Consider the following 27,249-nt stretch of genomic DNA (forward strand, 5'->3'; position numbering starts at 1 on the left):
ATGTAGAGATGACTGTTTTTTTTTTAGCTCATCCGGCCCGAATGGCCAGATGAGCTTGTGCCGTGGCGTCCGTCGTCTGTCGTCAGTCCACAATTTCAAAATGCTTCTTTTTCACCATTTCAAGTCCGATTTCAATTCTGTTTGCTACATATGATAGAACTAGGTGGGGGATTCAAAACTTCTACACAGAATTTTGAAACTAATTAAAAAATTCACATAAAATGATTCTTCTTCTTTAATTGTTGACCAATTTTTAAATTTTTGCTTCCATCTGGTATTCATGAGAATCACAAAACTTCTACACAGAATTTTTAAATTTTGACTAGAACAATTTTTATGCTAATTTATGCGAAATTAATTTATGCATATTTTTAAAAAATTCACATATAATGCTTCTTCTTTATTTGTTGACCGTTTTTTTTTTTTTTCTTCCATCTGGTAGAGCTTTATGAGATTCACCAAACTTGTACACAGAATTTTGAAATTTGAAGTAGAAAATTATTTATGCTGATTTATGCGAAATTCATAAATCACAGAAAATGCTTAGATCTTCTATATTTGTTGACTGAATTTCAAAATGCTTCTTCTTTGTCATTTCAAGTCTGATTTCAATTCTGTTTACTTTATATGATAGCATTAGGTAGGGGATTCAAAACTTCTACACAGAATTTAGAAACTCATGAAATTTTATGCATATTTTTAAAAATTCACTTAAAATGCTTCTTCTTTAATTGTTGACCAATTTTGATTTTTTTCTTCCATCTGGTAGAACTTCATGAGGTTCACCAAACTTTTACATAGAAATTTGAAATTTTCAGTAAAGAATTATTTATGCTAATTAATGCAAAATTTATTCAGAAATCACAGAAAATGTCTCTTCTTCTCTATTTGTTGATCAATTTGAATTTTGTTTGCTTTATTTGATAGCTCTAGGTGGTGATACAAAATTTCAACACAGAATTTTGAAACTCATTAAATATGCTAATTTATTCATATATTTCAAAACTCACAAAAAATTCTTATTCATTTGTTGATTGATTTTGATTATTTTTGTTCCATCTGAGAGCTACAATACATGAGGTTCACCAAGGTTCTACACAGAGTTTCGAAATTTTGACTAGAAAATTAAATGCTTAATTTATAGGAAATTTATTCATAGATCACAAAAAATTTCTGTAAAAATTAATTCTATATCCTCAATTTATGTCACCAATATAATTCACTACAGTGTCAACTGTGCTGAAATCAAAATTACATGTATGTTAAATTTCATTGCGAGATGCTGGATGAGCTCCACATCATTGATGTGCTAGATTCTTCATTCAGTGTCCCCGGTTTAACAGATTTTCAACTCACAAAGTTTTTATGAATAGTATGTCTGAAATCAATACGCTTTCAGAGTGAGAATAAAACATAGATTCATTTCAATATTTAACAATCCCACCACTTTCTCTAGCTTGTAAGAGGTCACAAAACAGGACCTCCAGACAAAACTTAAGTTGTGCAATAATGGTATAAAAGGGGCAAGAGATATAATTTTGGCTACAATTTAAAGCTTGCTGTGAATACAATGTGAGAAACAATACTCTTCACATTTCATTTGAATTAATTCATTGTAATTATGATTTTAAAAAATCGAAGAATCTTTGTATATAAAAACACCAAAACTTCTTGCACAGGCCAGAACATGTTATGATGTACATGTACATGTAATATTGGCAAATTGGAGACAGAGTGTCATGATATTGGTATCATCTGAACACTTAGTATAAGCTGTGTTAAGGGTTGATATTTAAGTTTAAAAGCTTATAAATATCAATTTGTTACACTGCTACAAAAAATTAATAAAACAATGGTAGTTGAGGGATGGTGGAGGATGAACAAATATTACCTGTGACTATTGGTTTGTTGTGTTGTTACTTAGATAATTAAAGATGCTAACTTTATTTTTCAAGGGGCTAGTCCTTTGATTTTTGTCGCATTTTATAGACCACTACAGGTATAACAATATATCTCTATGCATATTTTGATTTCTTTGAAATAAAAAAAAACAAACTTATAAATAATAAAAATTTTGGATTTTCATAATTCATTTACATATCAAAATGACTGTTATTAAATTAATTAATTCTTTTTTGTTATCTGAAAGGACATTTCCTAAGCAATCCAAATATGTTAATTAATTATTGGTACATGGGCAAAGAGAAAAAATAGTCCTGAATGTTTGAAATGAAGTATATTTGGGCCTGGGGTCCTAAAAAGTAAAACACTTTCACTCATAAGATGTGAGTCTTTCACCCTACATGTACCTACTTTTTAAAGCCATTTTTGGAATCATGAAAGTTCCATTTACATGTAGAAAAATATATTTTTGTATGGATAGAATATAAATTTATGATCATTTTAACATGTATATTAATACAGTGTCGGTGCCTATTCATTGGATTTCAGTGACGTACGGTAACTAAAATGGGGCGAGTTCAAGACGCATGGCCATATGAATCCAAAGTCAGCTTTTGATATGTACAGCTGATCTTAAAATACTTCTACTGTTGGAAAGTTAGTGACTTTGTGCTCAAGATTTCTCTGCCTCTGGTATGGCACTGCAGTGGTTTAATAGGGCTGAGTCAAAATGTTTAAACGCTGTTCAAATGACCATTAAAAGCAACTGTTTACCCATTTTGACAACCTTTTGACTGTAAGGGAGAAAAAACCCAAACCCTTCCCCAAAATTTGCTAAAATTTCACATTTTACATTTTTTACATTGCTGAAACGACCATCTGGTTTTCTATATTCCTTTAAATTGTTTTGATTAAGTTTGGAACTATCAAATCAATAAAGAATATTCACTTTTTTCTTGATGCTGCAAGATGATAAGTCTACATGTGGGACCATGATAGTGCCATATTGTAGTCCCACATGAAGACTTTGACAGTGTTGACCAAGTGTAATATCTTAAAACAATCTTTCAGAGTCAAGAAAGTACATGTACGGTAGTGATTGTTCTTCATTTTCTTGATAGCTTCCAACTAAATAAAAGCAATTTTTAGTAAATATGTTTTAGTCTCCCTAAATGGCCAACATTTCAGTGTTTGTTTTGGGAATGAAAAGTCTAATAGGTACCTGTTAGAATGTGGTGTACCTCAAGGGTATGTTCTTGGACACCTGCTTTTCACATGTCCAACCACTGGACAACTTTGTCAGGAATCATACAATATGTATGCTATGCTGATTTTATCGAAATGAATTATAGTTTTGATCATATAAGTATAGAGATGCACCATGTTATACTCATAATTAAAGAATGCAGTGATGTACATGAAATCAGTGGATGTCACATCTTACAATTTGTAAGAGACAAAACAGACAGATCCTCCATAAGACCATAACCCAGAAAAGACTTGCACTGTATCGAAATTCAGCCCAGCTTAACACAAGAATAATAAAATTCAACCTTAATTTTTTTTTCTTCAAAATTTCAGTACAGTTATCCCACTGCTGCCACGAGTTAGTAAGAGATACACCAAAACAGGTCTTCCAGACAAAAAGACTAATGCTGCACTGATGTTTATTTTGAATATTACTTCAAAAAGGCTGGCCAGCACATATACAATAAATCCTGGATTGTGTTTAACTTACATCAAAATAAATACATGTATGTGAAAACAGTGATAACCAACAATAAAAGAGAATACTCAGACTGTTTCAAGGAAGTTTATAGTGTGATATCATATTGAAAATAATTTATATGTCACATGTTGATCAACCATGACTCATTAGGAGTGAGATTTTCAAACATTGTTACCCACCATAATTATGATCTAAAATTACACATTTACAACATCATATTTGCAGCATAAAATGTATTCAGCATGTTGCTAAAGTTGCTTAGTTCATGAATTAGAAAATATAGTTTACAATGTAGATCTTGCACATCAAAACTGAGAAACTAGAACTTTTGACATGGTTTTGAAAGTAGCATGAATAGAAATTATACTTTGAACACTGATATGTAAATGTGTGTGTAGTGTACACTGTACAGTGTTTTTTATTTTACAGGTTTTTTTTATTTTGATACTGTTCATAGGAGTTTTATCTTTGATAGATGTATGTGTTAGTGTGTATTTTATTTTTCTTTTCTTGAGCTTTTTATGGATCATAGAATCTCTTCTTGTTCTCTCCATCATATTTACAGGGTCAGCTCTTGGTAATGCATGGAACCCTGTCTGTCTGGGTAAAGTGTTTGGAGTGATTGGAAAACTTCGCATACATCCAGGTTTGTAGAATAAACAAATCTCTTAGATTTTCTTCTTTTATTGTTCATCAACTTTTTTTCAAGTCTTTTGCATCTTATTTTTACTAGGTATATTGACTAACCAAAAAACATGTGTAATGTACATGTACAATATTAACCTATGCCATCTCCATGTATAAGAATACAGGTAAACTTGGATTTAAGTCAACCTTCCATTAAAATATTCACCCAATTAAATTTTATAGACAGATTATAGAAAATATATGTGCCTCACCTATAAAGTGAAACAGATTTCTGTAATCCCGAAGGATTCAACTGAGGCATAATTTCTTGTAGACCTACGAGTTTTGTAAAAAGCAGTGTGCATGTTTGGTCTACATTACACAATTATTGATATTTATTTTCCATATCATAATGTCAAAAACAATACTCCTTAAAATTGTGTAGTGAAATGGCTTGATAAAGTAAGATAAACCCACTCAGCTTTGTTCATATCAAAGCTGTTCTTTCATTGGGCCAGAACATATAGACCTAAAAGTTATTGTACGTGACAAAAAATAAAATTACATATCCAAGTAAGATTCTTGACATTGTAATGAAAAACAGCAACAATGGAAAAGAATACTGCATAAGCCAACCATATCTGCCCCCTGAAACCTGTTCTCCACAAATCTGTGCACCACCTCCCACCCCCCCCCCCCCCACCTTGCCACACTACATCTGTTACAGATCAGGGCAAGATTGAGTTTTCTGGTTTAGAGTTTTGTAAAAAGGAGGAAGGTCATTGTGTTCTCGCGATCCGTTCTTCGTTGGCATTCACTCTTGGATTTGGGGATTTTTATCAAATTTCCTTGTGATGGGAGAGAATATGAGTAATTGGTCTAATAGTATTTTCCATAGAAAAATCAGACAAGCATAATGCTGAAAATTTTATCAAAATTGGATGTAAGATAAGAAAGTTATGACATTTAATAAAGTTTCGCTTATTTTTCACAAAATAGTTATATGCACAATTTAGTCACATGCAAATGAAAGAATAGATGATGTCCTATCATGTCCCTCACTCACTATTGTTTTTGTTTTTATTGTTTGAATTATACAATATACAATGTTTGCTGATTTGACAATAAGGACCAACTTGACTGAACCATAAAATGTTAAACAATGGTAATTCCACCTGTTGAAGGAGAAATAAAACTTTTTTTTTGAATACTGAACAATGAGAAAATGAGATTATTTCATATTTTATAAATACAAAAGAAATAGTGAGTATCTAAAGTGATGTCATCAGCTCCCTCATTTGCATACCGACCGGGATCTGCATACCTGTATAACTATTTTATGAAATCAAGCGAAACTTAAAAATATAATAACTTTCTTATTTTACATCCGATTTTGATGAAATTTTCAGTGTTATACTTGTTGGATTTTTCTCTTTTTATGTCAATCAAATTTTGTTGGGGTGGATTTGTCCTTTAATGACCTGTGGCTAATTTTCATTGTCTAATTATTACATGAAATTGGTCTGATAACCATTTTGTGTCAGCTGAAAATTGGATAAACTAGTAATGACAATCAGAAATGATAAGGAGACAAAGTGGTGGAATTAAATGTTCATGTCACAGTAAACAAATACCGTGTTTACACAGTGACACGGCTCGGGGGTTCGGCACGCGAGCCGTGCTCAACACGGCAATTTTATGCTGTGTAAACGCGATCAGTGTGATCCGCGAGCCGTGCGCCAAAATCGTAGGTTTCAACCCGCGAGCCGAGTCAGACTCGGCAATTTTTTCGTGTGTAAACAGAAAGCCGTGTCGAACTCTCTTGACCAGGTCACTGCGCGTGCTTTCACTTTTGGCATTGTTGTTGTTCGCACGGACAAGATTCGATTCCGGCGGTGAATTTCCCGCGTTTAATTTGCGACGTCATAATTCTTCCGTTCGAGATTCGCGAGCCCTGTTGAACTCGCCTGTTTATATGTACGTATAAACGCGATCTCTGATCCCTTCTTCGCAGTGTTCAACCCGGCTCGCGGATTCAACACCTGAGCCGAGTCAATGTGTAAACACGGTAATAATGGAGTTCAGTTGGGCCATTGGAATTGGATTACAATGTATGTTTATTCAGCTGTTTGTAGTATTATGCCAAGTGGTTTAACAGATGAGAGTGTATTAACGTTAAAGCAGTTATTGTACTCCTCTTTTACATACTGTACAAAGAGTTTACGGTGTTTTTAACATTGAATTGATAAACGCAAAAGAAGTATTGGTATGACATACATGTAGAATGGGGGGGGCATTATATCATCTTTTGCTCTAGATTTTCTCAAACTTCATGCATTAAAGGGGAATCCAACCCAAATAAAAAATAGTTTTTATAAGGAAAAGAAAAATCAGACAAGTTGATAGGTGAAAGTTTGAACAATATTGGACAAACAACAAGAAAGTTATGAATTTTTAAAAGTTGTAAATATTGGTAATCACTATACCCATGGAGACTTCAAATTGGCCGCATATGGGATGTCATAGTGATGTAAGGCAAGGACTATTCCTCCATGTACTCCAATACATATTTTGGCTAAAATGTCATTTTTCCCAAAAGTTTTATTTCAAATTATATTTTTCTTTCATGAGGACATAAAACAATATACTTCCTAGGTTATATTTAGATTACTGCCCCAGGGGAATGGGTACTTTGGAGAAAACCACAAATCCCTGATAATAAAGTACATGGCCTATGAGAAAGTTGTCCTTGCCCCTTGTCATAATTTACTTACTGAGTTGCCAATTTGAAATCTACATAGTATTAGTGATCTCAATTTTAAACCAGCTATAACTTTCTTATTTCTTGTCCAATTTCTTTCAAACTTTCACCATTCTGTTTAATTTATTTTTTTCCTTCACGACATAACATTTTATGGCCAAGGCTGGATTCCCCATTAAATAGCACTTTTTTCATTGTGATTTGTAATATCATGTAATTGTCTAATCTACATGTAATTGCTTTTGATCAATTTTTGTCTTGCCTCATTATAGGCGCCGCTTTTCCGACGTCGACGGTGTCAACACCAAATCTTAACCGAAGGTTAAGTTTTTGAAATGACAGCATAACTTAAAAATTATATAGACCTAGTTTATGAAACTTGGCCATAAGATTAATCAAGTATTACTGAACATCCTGCCTGAGTTTCATGTCACATGACCAAGGTCAAAGGTCATTTAGGGTCAATGAACTTAGACCATGTTGGGGGAATCAACATCAAAATCTTAACCTAAAGGCCTGGTCACACTGCCCGAGCGTTGTTGGAGCGGTCGTGGAGTGGAGAGAAAAAATCATCACCGCTCACTTCCGTTCACCATTTTCGATTTCGATTGTTTTTATTTTGTTTTCAATTTTTTCCCCAATTTTGTGAGTGAAATTTGACCCTCCCTACCTCTCCACGACCGCTCCAACAATGCTCGGGCGGTGTGACCAGGCCTTTAGGTTAAGTTTTTGAAATGTCATCATAACTTAGAAAATATATGGACCTAGTTCATGAAACTTGGACATGGGGTTAATCAAGTCAAGTATCACGAAATATCCTGTATGAGTTTCAGGTCACATGATTAAGGTCAAAGGTCATTTAGGGTCAATGAACTTTGGCCAAATTGGGGGTATTTGTTGAATTACCATCATAACTTTGAAAGGATATTGGTCTAGTTAAAACTTGGACATAAGAGTAATCACTGAACTTCCTGTGGGCATTTCAGGTCACATGACCAAGGTCAGAGGTCAATGAACTTTGGCCATAATGGGGGTATCTGTTGAATAACCATCATAACTTTGAAAGTTTATGGATCTGACTCATGAAACTTGGACATAAGAGTAATCAGGTATCACTGAACATCCTGTGCGAGTTTCAGGTCACATGATCAAGGTCATGTACGGTCAATGAACTTTGGCCATGTTGGGGGTATTTGTTGAATTACCATCGTACTTGTATCTCTGTAAGTGTATAGGTCTAGTTCATAAAACGTGGACAGAAGAGTAACCAAGTATCATTGAACATCTTGTGCGAGTTATAGTAGTTGTCAAAGTCAGCACTGCTGCTATCGCATGATGCAGGTGAGATGGCCAGAGGCATTTCACTTGTATAAAATATTGCAATTGTACAATGTACATGTATCACCTTCATTTTGTATATATCTTCAAATATCATAATAAAGAACAAATTCTGACACACAGATGAACAAATAAACTGCTTCCTTGCAGGTTTTAATGGCAAAACACTGTAATATATCACATCACATGCTTTCATGTTTTGAAGTGGAAATTTCTAAGTCAGTTGTTAGTCTCTGACTTAAAACTGAAGCACAGAAATGATTTCTCATTACATTCACTCTCCTTTATTACTGATGTGGGAAGATTAACTGTACATTATTACACAAGAATAAAAAAAAAAAAAAAACATGTACATGTATGTGTATTGTGTACAGTACATGTACCGTACATGTACATCTTCAGGTATTGTGACATCATGTTTTGATGTAATACATCTTGTCTGAAGTGCTCTGCAGTTCAATTTTGACTATTTCTCGAAAAAAAAAATAATATTTTACCCAGGGTAGCCATTTCAGTTCTGAAAACCGTTCTCTAAGGGGGCCCTACTTTAAATGATAATGTTGTTATTGCCTTGGCTTTAGCACAAGATTATCAATATGAAGGAATATGTCAAAGGTGAATTGAATCATTTGTTGATTTACACTGAATAACAAAGCCCCCCCCCAGTATTTTGCATACTTTATGTGACATAATGACATTTGTATACTTTTTTGATAGAATTCATTTAAAATTTGAGTTTACCCATGGCCCTCTAAACTTCTGTTTCATGAAGTGAAAAGGGATTTTCTCTGAATTTCTGAGCCAGTCAGATCCAAGGATTACAAATTCAGTTTTCAGTGAAAATCACTGACTATTTATTTCATGACATTCTTCCCAGGTCTGCTTTACATAAAGCTGTTCAGTCAAACGTGCGCTAATCAATTCACTCTGAAATTAATAGAGTGTGCAATTAAAGTCTGTGCTTTGGAACCCTTCCAACAGAGAAGGATTCTTATCAATAGGGACTCTTACTTTAAGAAATATCTTCCTCATTCATACTAGTAAGACTAGATTCCCTATCATACCATTTTGTTTTAAGAGAGAGAGAGAGAGAGATGTATTCTGTAGTGAACATTCTCAGCGAAATATTCCCAATCTCTTTGTTATCACTATGGTATGGTAAAACGGGATGTGTAATTAGCATTTTTTGTTCATCAAAAGGTCATATTACCTGTAAAGTACATGTATGTTGTGTAGAAAAACAATGAGCTTATTCAAGGGAGAGGGAGGGGATACATGCAGGGGAAGAAGGATAGGGAATGAGGGAGGAGGAGGAGGAGGAAAATGACAGAGCAAGATGAAGGGCCATATAAAGAGTGAAAGAAGGAATGTGGAAAAACAATCAAGGGAGGGCAGGAGAGAGATACTGTACATGTATGAGGGAGAACAGTGGAGAGGTGAGTATATATACTAATGTATTATACTAATGTAATATATTACTAATGTAATATATTGCCTGAGAATATATTTTTTTAAATGAGAGGAGTGAGAATGAGAGTGAAATAGACAGGAAAAAAATAGAAGATAGACGATGGCTACAAGTTTCAACAAGAATCAAAAACAAAAACAAGCACAACAATCTCCCTGCATCTTCGATCATATATTAGAGCAGGTGAAATTAACATTAAGGTGAAAATTTAAACAATATATACAGTGTATCAAACAATAAAAGCATATCTACTTTATCGATTACTGCGTGATACAGAAATGAATTAAAATACCAGGAGAAAAGCTTGTGTTAGGTTCATGACTTCATCTGTATTATTAATTTAACAGAAATAACCAAAAGAACATACCTGTACATACATGTATTACTTTAGGTAATAATAAAAAGGAAGATAGGGAAATTACATACATGTATATGTATTTAAAGTTGAAGATTAACCACTTTACAAAATACATGTACACTGTACGTGACAACAAGGAATAACAATATTCCTAGTGTCAGAATCAATGTTAGCAAAATATTCAGAAGGAAGATATTTACTATAAAATCCATGAATTGTTATGAAAAATTAATGTCTACATCTACATTTACTTGGACATTGTCACTTGATGCACTTTTGCACATTTCTGAAAACATTAGAACAAAAACCTCTGATGCTAATTTTGAAAGTACATGTAGAATATGGTCAAATATGGCTCAAGATGATTAACTACATGTACTCTGAAATACTGAAAAAATATTACCTGTAAAAAAGAAATACAGTAAAAATTAAGTGGAGGAGAGTGGTAAGAATCAAGGAAAAAGTATGCTACGGAACTGTCCGCAACACCTGGACATCCCATGGGCATTTTCCTGGAAATGCTTGCAGCTCTTTGAGTATCGAAATTTGGAAAGCCTTGTTCATCCAGCCTTTGCTCTTAATATTTGAGCACCCCTACAGGCTACCCCTTGATATTAAAGCCCCAGCTACTGTACACGTCCTACAGTAATACATGATGCAAATTAGGACAGGTTTCCACTTCTCAGTTCGCTGTGGAAGCAGGTTGCTTCCTGAATTTATTAAAATGATAAATCAGGAGAGCCTGGCATTATCACATTCATGACCAGCTTACGGCCGGCCGTACCTCTAGCATCCCTGCAGGCACCGTCATCAATTAGCACACAGCATGATCCTCTGTAAGCGACACTTGGGTTGCGTTCATGCAATTTTCTGAAAGCTACATCTGTAGACAGTTAATAGAAAGATGAATATCTTAAAATGGTATCACAAAACTTGGTTAATGCAGAATTGCATTCAAGTGAATTTTTATCAGTGTTGACTGTTGATCAGGGGCCTACAACACAAAGCTTCACAATCATCATATTATAAAGTTTTTTTTATGATTGATTGCATCGACTACTATGTACAATTAATCATGAAAATCGAGGGTATGATTAATCACTTACTTTTGTGTTGCGTGACCCAGGTCTCACTTCATCTAAAGATTGGTCTCAGCGTATATTGTATCTTACCAATTTTAAGTGCTAAGCAGATCACTTGTAGAATCAATATTAACTAATAAGTGTCTTTATTATTATTGAGTGTAAAAAAATTGTCAAAGGTTTATTATGGTAACCACCATAATTTTGAAAAATCATGCTGAATCAAAATGGACCCTCTCATCGTTGCATGATTTTATTCCATATCAGAAAGATATTTTTTCATATTTAGTATTTTGTTGAGATGATAGATCGATAAATTACTCACTTGAAAACAACCATGTTCTTATAAAAGAAGTGTCTTTGAAAACCTGTGTTCTGGGGTAAGAAATGGCTACTTGAATACAACCTAGTATGATTTTCCTTGGTGACTAGACAACTGCTACCAGAAAAAGATATACCACACAGACCCTGCCATAATCACAGCTAAATTTTGACCGAACCGTGCTACTTTACATGCACCTTATGAAGAAAAAAAATGCTAGAAACATATTCTTAAAAAAAAAGAAGATCTTTCCAATCTGTGTGGAGAGGGGAGAGAGATTGAGGAAAATGAGATTATCTACATCTCCATGGACATGCTCATTATTTTGCCTCGTTGCCTTTTTAAAATGCCCCATGTACTAGTATACACCGTATCATCATTAAAAAACCCTTGCATTGAACAGTACCTTTAATACTGAAGTACAGATACAAAGAACTGTATGCATAATCCATTAGAACTGTCAGTGATAAATTTATTGATTTAGAATCATCCCAATTTTAGTAGCTTAACTGCACTCTTTCCTCGCATGAATATTGTACGTCATTGGCAAAAGTAAATTGATTTTGCAGCCCAAATTTAGCGACTGTCGTGTAGACCAGAATTTGCTATCATGAGATTAATATTGAAGCCTATTCTGCTCTGGTGTTTGTGTTTCAGTAACCTTCAAAATTAGAATGGAATTATTTTTAGATGGTACATGTATATTGAGGTAGCGGCCCTGACTCAACTGCTCAAGTTGGTTCTTGAATGAAAGCAGAAATATGAGATAAATACCACTTTTTGTGGACTTCTTCCCCATATATTATGTACATGTGTAATGAATTAAAATTCAATAAATTTCCTTTTTTCCCAAAGTTGCTACATGTTAACTTGTGCATTTATATGAAATCAGAATATTGTACAGTAACATGTATCTATATTGTATATGCTGAAATGGGGGAAATGTTGATTCATAATTCTGTATAAAGGCATCAAAATTTGTCATAATTGGAATTTTTGATACACAGTATATTGAGGGGCTGTACAGTACTTGCTAGTACTGTTGTTACATACCAAATCAAATGTGAGCTGTTGTCAAATCTTCACTGAAATGTAATTTTTGGTATGATTTCTCTGGTTTTATTCTAACCAATTTGGTGTAAAGGTGGATTAAAAAAGAAACTTACAGTGCTCTTCATAGTAAATTTAATAGTACTGTATAAAACATAGAAGAGGTATTTCAGGCAGAGAATAAAAAAATTTATGAAATATTCATACTTTTATTGTGTAGTGCAGTAGATCTGTATATGTGTATTCACATTTATGATCTGTCTGCCCTTAGGCAAGAGTACAAATAAAGAGAGTCTGTTTTGAAGCCCTCTGTCAGTTGTCATGGAAACAAGCCTTTTTGCATGACGTCTGCCCTGACAGATCAGTTTTTTAGATGACTTTGAAGTGCTACAAGTGCAGCGGGGAAATTGCCAGCACATAGACTTTCAAGTACATGTACATTTGTATGTTCATATATTTTCTTGACTACAGAAGAGAAAAGTACATGTTTCTGCAGGGTATTATTATGATTGCATTACCTATAAATATAATTATTCATGTTATTCTGTACTGTATACAGGGAATAATTTGGCTTAACAAATTTGAATAGCATTTTTGGACATAAGAGAAAAGCTCTCAACTAAAGTAATGTGCAGTTCTACCGGTATGTAAAGATATGCTATACAAAAGACTTTTATGCATAGCAGTCTTTCAAAAATGTGGAGCATATTGCCATGCGATACCATGAAAATTATTCCCTAGTACATGAATGTCCTTGTTGATTGATTATTATTTATCTTTAGAAATGCTCATTTAAAGTGCTAGAACCTACCGGTAGTACGTGTATAGCACACATACATGTATGCAGTGTTACATGTAAGTGTTTGAAAGAGTGTAGGAGTTTCTACATTGTACTGTACATACTTGTTATGTCTTTCCCTGATCACCACATCTTCCCATACACCACCCGATACATAAAAAATTGTGTCGTTAGCACCACTCAGTGGCAATTGTGAGCACTAAAAGCAAAGGGCAAAAGGTTTTATATTGATAGAACATTCATATCAAGAAAGAATCATCAGCACAACTCCAAGTATATTGTAGCACCAATGTATTAGGGTAATGGTATTATGAAGTACATGTAGAACATTCATATCTTCATAAGATTGTAACACTCATTAGCATCACACATTCATACATGTATGTGTTATCAACAATTTAAGCTAACAGAACATTTGTACCTTCATAAGAGTACAACTCTCATCAACGCCATACACAAGTGAAAGCACTGGAGAATGGTTTTATGGAGTAGAACATTCATATCTTCATAAGATTATAACATTCATCAGCACTTATACACATTATACGAGTATTAAATGCACATCATCAATGCATCAGTAAGAATTACATTTACTACATGTAGGTATGTTTAGAACAGTTGTAACAATTATTTTGGACTGTTTCAATGGTAATATATTCTAATGGCCAAACAAAGTGTGTGGATCCTTGTTATTTGATAAACCATCCTTCTCTCATACCCATGTCCTGTCATTATAACAAGTCATTACATGTAGTACCAGCCAGCAGCAAATTTCACTGTTAACTGCAATAAGTTACTGGTCACATGATTTAATTCAGCCAATCATTTGATTTAGATCCATATTGCCAATAAATGTGATTGATAATACCAATTTATAGGGTAATTAGAAGAACATTCATATCTTCATTAGATTACAGTGTATATCACTACACTGTATACATGTTATGGATAGCACCACTCAGAGGTTTAATAATTATATTATTGAGTATTTATACAGTATGCAATATAATTATACTGCATAAATACATTAAGAAAAAGATCGCTTTACACCGATAATGCATGTAAAAACAGCTTGGTTGTGTTTAATAGTAAGTGGAGCATTCACATCCGAGACTAATGGGAGCAACATCAATAATGGGTACTTGAAATAAGTTGATAGCACCACTCGAAAACATCACAGAATACTGTACCTTCATGATAAAGATTGTACAGCACCATACAGGGCCATGAAAAGACCATGTGAAGGTCATGGTCTTATTCAGCAATGCATTCATATCTTCATGAGTTTTTAACTCTCTTGTGTGAATTAAATAATACATGTACATAACGATCTGATAAGGAAAGCAAATACCACATAAATCCTGTTCTTTTTTTCGCTATTGAATGGGCTTCCTCCTTTTGGCATGTATTGAAGAGAACCTGTTCATGAAGAATACCTGTGTATAAAGACCACATTCTCTAAATATCTTGCTTGAGTAGTACATGTATATTGTGATGATTTTGTTTTATGATGGAGCCGTAAAGACCACTTTAATGTACATCCCTTATGCAGTCTTCATCTACAAGTTTACTTCGGTTTGATAAAAGCAGGCCTAATCATACTAATGTTTCTTGTGATCTCATTTCAGAGTCGGAATGGAGACTACTTCTCATCCGTAGCCATCGTCTAGTTGGCCAGCTCCCTAAGGGGCATGATGTCTACTGCATTACCCGCATAGCAGTCTTACCGCTCTCTCAAAATGGACACCCGGATATTGACATTGAGGTACTTTGATTGCCCCTTTTTTGGGGGGGAAGGGGGTAATCTGGTTCATGTTTTGATGAATTATTTTAAATTCTGCAGTAATTTTGTATCGCTCTTATAGGGCAATGATGTGTCTCACCGTCCATTCAAGTTTCCTTGTATAGATACATGTATGAACTACAAGATGCACATGACCCCGGAAAACATACGATATCATGCATGTCCAACATCTATTATCATGCAGAACCATAATCCATATTGAGCATTTCCAGTAAAATTATTGTGAATAATTCTTCCACTTTACCTACTGCAAGATACACACTATAGACTCTGGATGGCACAGTCATAGCAGAATCCAATATCATTCAAATTGTTTTTAAAGTGACCTTCTTTTGAGCGAATAGTCCTTAAGTATTTCACGTAAAATTATCATTTTCTGGAGCAAATCAGGAAATCTGGCCACAAGTCAGACATCCCTGCACTATTAATAGCTGATTATAGTTCACTTGCTAGACCAGCTAGAGATTTAATGCTTGAAAACTTGACACCAGGGGAGCGTTTCATCAATGTTTTCATCCGACAAGTTGTCAGATCTGACATCTTTCCATGATTTTGATTGACTGAGAGGCACTGTTCCTATGGTAACTGTCATATAAAATGGGACTTGTCGAATAAAACGTCCGACAAGTCCTTTCATGAAACGCCCCCCAGGGCCACATCTTCTTGAAGGGGTGTGGTTCATAAAACCATTTCTAAAAAGCCATCAGCACCATTATTTATTGTCTGGCATGTATGCCCTTCTCCATTTGTGGATCATAATGCTGATGGACCACACAATGACAAAATCCCGGTATGTTGAGGATAAACTTTAAAGTACAGTTTATTAATATAATAGGTGATGGTGTTACTGGCTCTCACAAGATTGATTGGAATTGAATTAGACACCGTTCTCACTACGTTCCTAAAACTAGTTTAGTGGAAACTAGTTTAATGCATAGTGAGAATGGTCTTGGAAGCATTCTTCCAAACCAGTTCGGAAAACCATCTCGCGTTGTAGTTTTCAAGATCGCTTTGCTTTGGTAAACTGGTTTTAGCGCAAGTGAGGACACAACCGTTCTTCGTGAAGCGATCTTGGCACATTTTGAACGCGCTACTCCACATGACAGGTGTAGAATGCCTACACTATGGTTTCGAATTTTGCACGAAACGTGTCACCACACTCAGAGCGTTTTCATAGCAACAAGATCGCTTTATGTGAAGTGATTTTGAAAACCACTTTCGTGTGATCGAGTGGGAACACAAGCAAAACGATCTTCCAAACTGGTTTCCTGAATAGGTTTCAGTAAACTCATGTTAGAAAGCGTAATGAGAGCGATGTCTTACTCACACTCTCTTGTAAGACGAGGACCAACAGACATGGAGATGTGCTCACACAAAACTGTCTATTTAATAAGAGTGTTTATGCCTCAATGTTTTTCTTATCGTCAATAAAAACCCTTTTTAAGGAATGATGATGCTTTCATCAATACCATGAGCCCATGAGGTACACTCATGGACTCATCCGGGTCCCATCTTCAAAAGAGTTCAATGGATCCAAATCCATCTCAATTTGTGATTGATCTTAATTTATGTAGTTAAGAGAATTTGAGATAAATCGCAATTTGAGTTTGATTCAATCAATTACAAGTCTTTGTGAGACAGGGCCCAGATGACACAATAATTCCGCTCTAGAACATTGCACAGAAAAATATCCAATATCCTACCATGGAGCTACCATGATCCTACAAACTGCTCTGTATGTTGACCTTTCCACTTTAATATTAGATAGAGAAGCGAAATACGGTAAATTCTGACATTGATAGTCATATCATATGCACTACTTCTTTTGAAATGCTGATTTTCTACCCTGTAATACTTTCTTGGCTGTATAAAAGATTTTACTTGTAATTTGCTGGACAGCGATATTGCTTGCATTCAGAGTTATATTAGTACAGTACACATTGATATTTGCAGAAGATTTCATAATGCAGATTGCAGAAATTACATGTAGTATGACTGCTCTTGCTTAGAAAAGCATATATTGCTTAATACAGGTCGAAAAGAAATCATGTTGTATTTTGCAGTCTAAAAGATCAACAAGTACATCTAGCAATAACTTATAACACTGAAAAATTATGTGAGGGCAAAATGCAATTTGTTCACAAAATATATATATGAAAGAACAGTCTTAAGGTGTAAAAAAAAGCCCAGCATTATTGCCTGTTTTATGCAAAGGGTAATAGTTTATGGAGAGAATGAAGGGGAAGAAAAGGCTTCGTACTGAAAATATTCTTTGTCTTTATATAATGCACTGGCGGATCCAGGGAGGGGGCAAAACCGGGCTGTGCCCCCCCCCCCCTTTGAGAGCCACAATTGGGAAAATCTTGGATCCGCCCCTGATATAATGTGTATATTATTACATGTACTTGTAAAAACGGCTTGATTTTTATATCAGTTCGATGATGGGGGATGGTAGTGAAGGTTAAAACTTTGTTAAAGGGGTCTCTGAAACCTTGTAGATTTAAACTGTATAACATGGCCGGCAGTTTGCCATATTTGGCATTGACATAGCATTTCATCCGCCCATTTTCTCTCTATTAAACCGAAATTTTCTTTTTGGCAATTTATGTCTTTGCTAGAAGAAAAAGAACTGGCAAAGTGCTTTCATTCATCCAGATTAAGAAGATCTGTCCTGCCCGCAAGCTAAGCTTCAAATTGGCAATACTACTATAAATGTCAGCATATAATCTAGACTGAAGCAACTGCTCTAGAACAAGAACCCATTTACATGTAAAATTTTAGTACATTTACACAGGCCTGATTTACATGTGAATTTACTTTGAGTAAAATTTATCTTCACATTATTTTTTTTTCAATGTTAAAAATGCTAATTTTCATAAATTTTATTTCATTGTCATAGAAAAAGAAAGATAATGTAATATAGCATCTGATGTTGAAAATAACTCCCTCCCATATCTGTGGGAGAAAATATAAGATTTAAATAACATGTCAAGTACTTTCATTTCTTTTACAATAGTTGCATGTTTCTTTAATAGTTGTTTGAGAGCCCTTAAGGATATACAATGTACTCAATTTCCACTTTAGTTTCCATCTTGGCTTGTAATAACATAATGTAGGTACTGTACAATTCCTTTGTATACTTTGTGTATTAATAGAAAGTATGTTCTGAGAGCATTGTTTTTTCCGGGCTAATTGTGAAGTATAAAGGCATAATACCTTGAAATCTGAAGTGTGTTTGTATTTCTTTGAATGTAATGATTATACTTTTAAAACCTTGAAGGGATATGGTAGGATGTATGTAGTTTGCTTTGGTTGGAAGAATTATGCTATGGCTTCCTTACTTTAACACATGATTACAGTCTTTAAATGTGTACTTTAATAATCAACCAAGTGGCAGAAATCAATTCTGAATATGTACAAGTGGCATACCATACCCTGTAACTATTTTTTTGGAGGGAGGGGGGGGAGAGAGAGAAATACAGAATTTCTGTTCATGCAGAATTGCACCTACATGTATGTATTGGATCCAGAAGCACATTATAGGGGCTCCTTTTGCAGCTAATGAGCGTTGATTTAGAAATGCCTGGGAACACTTTGCTCTGTTTATGTTTTTCCTGCATTGTCCATGTCTGTGATTCTCTATCCCTTCCACGTGCATAGATCTACATGTAATGTAGGCAACATTTATACATTTCATTTAGAAAATGATATGTTGTCTCCATGTAAAATCTCTAAAAGCTTTCTTAATAATCATCGAGCCTTTGCTCGACTTTGGCTCCTACTTGACATGATTGATGAGACTATTCGTCTTCATCTAACCATCTCATGTTTCAAGTGAAGGACTCCATCTCTCCCGGGGGTCTTGGTATTGTTGTCATATCAAGCATTGGGAAAGGCTCGGTGAAGAGATATATAGGAAGAGATAGATGAAGGGGCTTATCAAACAAGAGCAAATTGCAAAGCTATGATGATCACTGCCAGTGATGATAACAATTTCATTTATGTATTTGTTACTCTTCCGTTGAAAACCTCATTACACACACACACAAAATAGAGGACAAACTTTGTTTTGTTTTATAAAAGGTAATTTTAACTTTGAAGAAGAAGAATCAGTATACCCTCCTATACTGTAATCGGATGGTCCTTTTTGCAAAGCTTATGTAACTTAAAAATAGAATTCAGAAGTCTACAGGTTAACCTTCAGATTTTAGAACCTTATTTGCTGTCTTACACTGTTGTACACTCTCAATCAAGCCTGTTTAATTAATCACTGCACACTCTCAAAAACAATCTCCCTTCTCGGATGGCATCTACTTGGTACTGTATTTTCATGTGATTCTAATTAATCAAAGCTTTTGAATCAAACATCTTTGCATTGATGAATTATATGCAGGGTCTTGTTTATGTATGCAGTACAGTATGTGCATTATTATTCTCCTTGTTTGAATTTCAATGATTTCATATCTACCTCTGCTAGCTCTGCGTACATATTCTTACTACAATGTGATATTTCACAGTAATAAAAAAATGGTAGGTATGATTGAGTATGACATTTTCAAGAGTGAGGTAAAAGGCAAAGCGCCTATATGTAGGTACTGAATGGCTTGCCTCCTTTGTTGAAGGGTGTTGAATAAAACATGCTCAGTAAACATGTAATGCATGGCTTCATGCATAAATTTATGGTAACATATTAAAATTAACCTTGTGTTTTAACAAAGACTAGGGATTGAATCTTAGTATAACCCTAATCAATTTTGATGCACTTTCCATTCATTCAGATGCAAGAATTTTTATCTACAAACATTGGATTTCAACTTTATAGCTTCTGATGGGAATTATCGTAATTGAGAGTCCATTATAATCACCCATGAAACTGATCTCTGTCCAAAAACTTTTCTTCCAAATCATGGTGGGTAATTTTGAATAGTTTGTGTTTATTCTGGTATTAAAGTCTACCTTGCTTAAAGCCATGCCTGACTTATACATTGTACATGTAAACATCCTTATGTTCACCCTGTAGATGTTGTTTCATGAAAGTCTAAAGACTTGGGGGTGTTTTGTCATGCTTGAATGCCAACTCATACATGATATGTAAATTATATGCATGATTTGACCAATGAGTTGATGCCTTTTATACTGTACGCAACTGGAGATTTAAATGTGACTCGAAGGTCACACTTAAATCTTAGTGAAACACCCCCCCCCCCACCTTGGCCTTCTACAAACCTGAATAGTCTTACATCATGTGTATATCACACATCTACATGTACATCCAGTTGTTCACTACAGGGGCCATGGAACCAGAGGGGGGGCTTCAGCCCCCCCCCCCACTTTTTTCCAAAACCGTGTACAAAAATGTAAAAAATTACCATATGATTGTGATTTTTAGCATGGTCAGCCCCCCCCCCACTTTGAAAACCGTTTCGTGGCCCCTGCACTATACTTTTTTGCTCTATGCATTCATACCACATTATGTCCACCAAGGAACAAAACCATGTATGCATCTGAACCTTCCTGTAATCCTGTTCTTTGTAGCTGTATTCATTGAAAGAGTGTCCCTTTTGACATTGCAGTGTCTTTTATGTGAGAGAATAAGAATTTTGTATACTAGTATACCGACTTGATGCATTAATGTTGATGAAGCCTACATGTATGTAATTAATGTAATATGTATTCTCCCCCCCCCCCTCCAAAAAATAAAAATAATCAAGATTCAAATTTTTGTCCCCCAGCGAAAAACAGTGAGTTTCATACTCTCTTCAGTAATTGCAAGTACAAAGTCCCAAGTTGTGAAGCTGAATTCACAAAGCATTGTTTACCAGAGCTACCTGACACTGGCAGTCAGCTGTTCTAACATGTATTTGAACTTGTCATGAACTCTTTCCTAAAACCCAAATAGGATTACCAATGAGGTAAATGGAATCAAATCTAATATTATCATCAGGATTTGGGTTTAGCTAGAAATAGCCTTGGTATACTGAAATGAACTTGTTAATATAATGAAAGAGAGAGAGGGGGGGGGGGGTAGGAAGGGTTGTACATTTTATAGGGCCTTGAACTTGGCTTTATAAAGCAGTGTCAGTCAATATTTGTAATCTCTTTATAGCATTATAGCCTCCCTGGACTGTGGCTGTACAAAATAAATTTGCAGTTAATACTGGGGCACTTATCTTAATAGTTAAAGCTTTCAATACATATTTTTGAAGAATAAAGGGAGTAAAAAATCAGATGAATTAATTAAAATCCTTTTAATGATGTGATAATAAAATGAATTGAACATTAAATTAAAATGAATTTCATTGAATTGAAAATTCAGAATATATGAAATTGAAATGAATTTGATACATTTTGCATTGAAATGAAATCATTGGATAATGAATTGAATTCAAATCAAGCCATATACATGTACTTGACTTCCAGTCATCAGATTCTCCTTTTATGCATGTGTACAGTTGTATAGTTCAGTGTATTTCTAATTTATTGCACACAAATACTGGACCTTGAAGATCTGGATAACAATACACACATTGGTCTTTGATCAAATGACCCTTGTTTCATGTACTAAAATATCAACAATCAAATACTCCTGAGGTAATCTCATTTGAAGTTTGGATTTTGGATTAGACGACATAACTCAGTTGTTGCTTGGATTCGCATCCATTGTACATGTATATCATGCAATGTCCATGAAAACTTCCATGAGATCAAAAAATGAATTTGCTATACTGCATAGAACTCTATATGAGTTTTCATGATTACGAAAGTACAGGTATGTTTTAATATTTGTGTTACATGTTTAAGGATTATCAAGGATATTTGTATGAGTATGCATCTGTCATGAAGCATTTTTGAATAACTGCATGGCCATGTCATACTTGTATGAAGATAGATTAATGCTTAAACCAAAGATTGATCTTAACTTGGAATTGATAGTACCAATAGTCACAGGTGATACAAATAGAATACGTACAAATGTACAGTGTACATGAAGCTTTATTGATCAAAGCGAGGATTTATTGACATTGCCTGCAGTATGTACAAGATCATGTAGACCTCCTCTTTCTTTCTCTTTCCAAGAAGTTGTTATTTGAAAGTACATATACATGTACTATACATCGTCTCGTTTAGTTGGAAAGCCAATATTTACTCATGCTTGAAACAAAGGCATTCCCACAAAGCTAATAAAACGAACCAAACATTGTATTTTTATTGAAAAGCTGCTCCAATATAGAGGTTCATGAAGCGCAAGTAAACAAGCACATCGCTGCCTGTTGCAGCCTGTCGGCCGTCAAGTGCACTTTCTATTTTGATCATGCTTTGTAGAATATCTCAAATTGCATTGTGACGTAAAACGAACCCCTGAAAAGTCCACCTCATCGTCGTTGAAGATGGGTTCACATGCCAGCTTGAGCTAAGGCTAACCTTTAGGGGCTACCATGAATAATCAATAATGATATTCATGTAGATTACCTGTACATCTCCCCAAAAGATTTGTATTATTTTGTGTCAGTCCCTATGCGTGAAATCATATATTTCTGTCACCTGAAGAAGTGGTGATATCAGTCAGTCTGGCGTGTATTCCAAATGCTCGACATTTCCATGATGTTCTTGAAGACAATAGAATCCTGTATGAATATTTTACCAGGTACTCCCAACTCCCTGATTTTACCCAATGAAATGTACTTCGCTCTTAAAGTTCTCAGTTCATGATTTGATTTAGATTTTAAATAACAAGTGTTTAATATGTCTCTCTCTCTCTCGTGCTCTCCCAAGGGAGATGATATTGATTTGCAGTCTAATAGGGTTCATAGCACATTTGTATTTGATATTACACTCCCTTACATTTGAAAGAAGATGAAATTAGGATTGTAAAATGCTGAAGTTTTCTCCAGAGAGTATTTTATCTTCCTTTTTTTGGGGGGGGGGTGTGGCAAGGGTTAGCAGACTGATGAGATTTGAAGATTTATATGTGGAGCTCTATGATTTCTTTGTCTATGATTTCACAAATGAGGCACATAGAAACTTGATCCATTTCTATTGGTATTCAATATTTAATCTTTATTGCAACCACATTGTATATTTTAAAAAGTTGGATTATTTACAAATTTCTATTTAATGGCTGACAATTATACAATTTCATAATTCAAAGATTGATAATTATTTAAAATGATGAAACCTGATATGAAATGTGTACACTCTTGAAAAACATAGGAAATAAAGGAAAGATATTATCATACATTAAATCAAAAATTTTAATTGATATAAATAACTACATGTAAACCTACACAAAATCAAGAGATTCTATCTTATAATGCACAGCCATCATAATGCCATTAACTCAATCAAGACACAGTCGAGAATTGAAAATAAAACATGAAATAACATTGCAAATTACATAAGCACCAGGATGTGAAACTAATTTTATACCTGTTTGTTCGACACTTGGGCAAGTCATAATCATTGTTTTTTCTAAGTGCTTATATCTAATTTCTCATTTTGCAGGTATTTAAGTGTGTGACTGGGATTTTGCATTATTTGAACAATTTAAGTCAGAGCTTTCTTTGATTGTCTGATCAGTACTCAAGATCGAGAAATGAGATTGCATCATTGTATGAAGTCATAGAACTTTTTAATCTGAGAGTGATATATTTTTCCCCACACTTTTATTTGTCTTGTGAAAAGATACAGCTTTTGGTAGATTTTTTTGACTAGGGAAAAAAAGGGTATCAATCTCCAAATTTGACTTGATTTTTTTTCCTCAGGTAAAGATGGGAGAGTTCTCATATTAACTGGAAAGTAGCAATGCCAAAGACATGCCTCTTGTGCCCCCCCCCATCCTCTTTGGATCAATGCCTGCCTCATATTGAAGTCATAGAACTTTTTAATCTGATAGTGATATATTTTTTTCTCATACTTTCATGTGTCTTGTGAATAGATGAAGCTTTTATATCTCACCAGCAGAGTTGGATATCATCAAACAGGTGTCATTTTGTGAATATTTACAAGAACACAACGCTCACAAAAATGTAGAATGGATAAGGGTGGAGCAACCTCTATATTTTTTTCTCTCTTCATTAAAACTTTCCATCTACGTCATTGTTAATTTAAAAAAGATTGTAAGCCTATGAAAGTGTACTGCTTTGCAGTTACATGAATGACAATATTCAGTTGATAGATACCTTGATTATTTTTCTTGGAAAATCTCCATAAAAATGGTCCTCTATCTGTAGGCCTACATCTACATCTAATATTGATAACAATGCTGCTAAAACTGCTAACTCTAAATTGTACTGACAATAATGATGATGATTATTATTACTATGATGATGGTGATGGTGATGATGATGATGATGACGATGATGATGATGATGATGATGGTAATGATAATAATACTATTAATAATAGCATAGATAATATTATTGATAAGCAATTGTGCAGAAAAAAAAATGATCAGACCAGTAAAAATGACCAACTGAACATTATCATAATACCACAGACATCAAAATTTAATAAAATCATCATTGCAAATTCCTTGAAGTATGACACGTTTAAATCTACTTGGTGTATACATGTACCATCTAGAAACAAAAATAGGACCCTGGATTGCATGTTTGACTTTGAGCAGGTCTGAGTCACTGAATTGCCATAGAACATTCATGTGCAGACATTAAGAGCCAGCGGTGACAGAATATTCATTCGCATATTAAACAGTCGTTGTAAAATGCAAAATGTATATTCCGCCTTAGTCCTCTCGACTACTGCGTTTTCTCCCCAGGTTCTATATATGACTTTTGATAAATGGTCCTCTTCAACATACTGTGAATATTGTATTTCAAATAATGATGGATGTGTGCATTCATCAAGCCATGTCGTACAACTTAGTCATCATCATTGCCTTCATCATGTGTCTGTAGATAGTCAATTTTTCATTGGCGCAATGAATGTTTTGAATGTATATATGGTATAAATGGAAGGCAAGTTTAAATGATTCCTTATGCTTATGTATAGCACTATCACATTGAAGCAATGTCCCTAATAACAGATATCATCATCACACCCCTGCTTATCTGAGGTGTATGTACAATCTCTGCTCCTTATGGGGAGTATTCTGACAGCAATGAGCATTCAAGTTACTCAAATTTCCTTTCAATGTGCAGTTCCCGATTTTGGGGGCTTAAGACGACCAAATGTTATGAAGGAGTTGATAAGATATTTATGAATGACATCTGCAATTTTTAAATGAAATTTCATTCCCAGAATCCATTTTTTTTGGGGGGGGAGGTGACAGATTGATCTGAATTTGTCATTTTCTTGTTGTTGCAAATTGCAAGTCTGCTTTCGAGGTGTTATATCCTTAACTTGTTATTTTTCTTCCATTTTTGATTCAATATTCTCTGTTTTACTCATTTTGAAATTTCAATATTTTCATTTTAACCAACTTCACCTCGTGGTGTAGGTGCCATGGCCAAGTACATATTAAGTACCTGAATTCAAACTCATGAAATCTATGGTTTGAAACCCAGCCATAGTACATGAATATCTGGCCCACTCCTTTTTATCTACGATCATTGCTCTGTCAGGTCTTAGGGATGGTGATATTAAAAGTTGGTCCCAAGTATGAATAGTTGTATTTTTTTGTTAAAAAACAAACAAACACACAATATACCTTCTCTATCCTTTTAAATATTTCCCAGAAAATATACATCCAGTGTATACAGAAAGATTTGAATTTCAATGCAGCCCCAAACATCAAGCGCTTTATATTGGCTGAAGACTAAGTTGAGTTTGATTTTGGATTTATGTTTGATCACAACTCTTTCTGCAAGAGCCACTTACCATACATCTTCATAATGCCTTTCCAGATTAATATCATCAGATATAATTGCATCATTTGGGCTCCCAAAAAGGAAGAAGCTATGTTGATGCTTCTTATAAAAGATACATTTTATGTGTGATGATTGATGTGATTCATCACTTTTTATGACAACATAATTAGATATTGATTCCAAATTGACTTTGGGTGTGCAATAACTGGGCATTAAGGTTTTCAAGGCAGTTGGGTTGTAGAGAGTATGGCAGAATTTTGAAATTGGTCTGAACCAAGTGAATTAAAGTACCTCATATACCGACAAATATACTGTATGATAAAGACATGACAAAAGACTTACATATATACATGTATGAATCTTTAACATTTTGTGTTATTTAGATGCAAGGTTCGTAGAAGTAATACTTTGTTCTGTTTTTGATAGGCTAGGTTTGAATAAGTTAAGTTTTGATAGATTTTACTGAAATGATTAGACAGCTCTTCAGAATTAAGAATTGATTATTATGCACTTAATAAATTCCATGATATTGTTATCATTTTGATATATATATAGAGTTTCTATTTTGCAGGCATCTTTATTTTGTTCCAGAAATGTATCATCCCTGTGACCTCTGCCAAAGATAGCGAACTTGACAGAAGGTCCAGAAATCATTTTTTCTCAGAAATGGATAACTTCTCTAATTAGTGATTTCTCTTAAAATTTCTTATTTCAGAGATGCGACAAGCACCACTTTGGTATCCGTCAGAAGGCTAACTTGATACTAGGTCCGGCCGAGGGCCAACAAAAAGCGTTGGCTAAGACATGGAATAGCATCAAGTCAGTAGCACAAGTCAAGAAGGTAATATTTTTGTATTGTTTCACTGTTTTCGTTAAGTTTGCTTTTTATTTAATTTTAAGTGATAAAGTAGAAGCTTACCTACTTGAATGCCAAACTGTTTTCAACAAATCAAATAAGAATTTGTTAATTTCAATTATTGGAGCAAATTTGGACTTTTGTTTTAATTTAAATACACAAAAAAATGAAAGATAGATGCAGAAAAAGGAAAAGGCTCTCGAAAATGCTTGCAACCATGTGAATTATATCATTCATTGGACCGAGATCTTGATAGAATTCGGGCACAATGTAATATTTCAATAAATTAAGATAATATTGAAAATGTAATTGAAATTTGGTTCATTT

At 34.3% G+C, this 27,249-nt stretch overlaps 1 protein-coding gene across 1 annotated transcript in view; it reads left to right on the forward strand.

Annotated features, from left to right (window-relative positions):
• LOC121424683 (phosphatidylinositide phosphatase SAC2-like) overlaps positions 1-27,249 on the forward strand; it is a 60,008-nt gene that overhangs the window by 5,713 nt on the left and 27,046 nt on the right. The window contains exons 2-4 of the mRNA XM_041620427.1: positions 4,197-4,277; positions 15,065-15,201; positions 26,782-26,907. Of these exons, the coding sequence (XP_041476361.1) occupies positions 4,197-4,277; positions 15,065-15,201; positions 26,782-26,907 (344 nt within the window). The remainder of the gene's footprint in view (positions 1-4,196; positions 4,278-15,064; positions 15,202-26,781; positions 26,908-27,249) is intronic.

Source organism: Lytechinus variegatus, chromosome 12 (assembly GCF_018143015.1).
Source record: "Lytechinus variegatus isolate NC3 chromosome 12, Lvar_3.0, whole genome shotgun sequence".
Lineage (NCBI taxonomy): Eukaryota > Metazoa > Echinodermata > Echinoidea > Temnopleuroida > Toxopneustidae > Lytechinus > Lytechinus variegatus.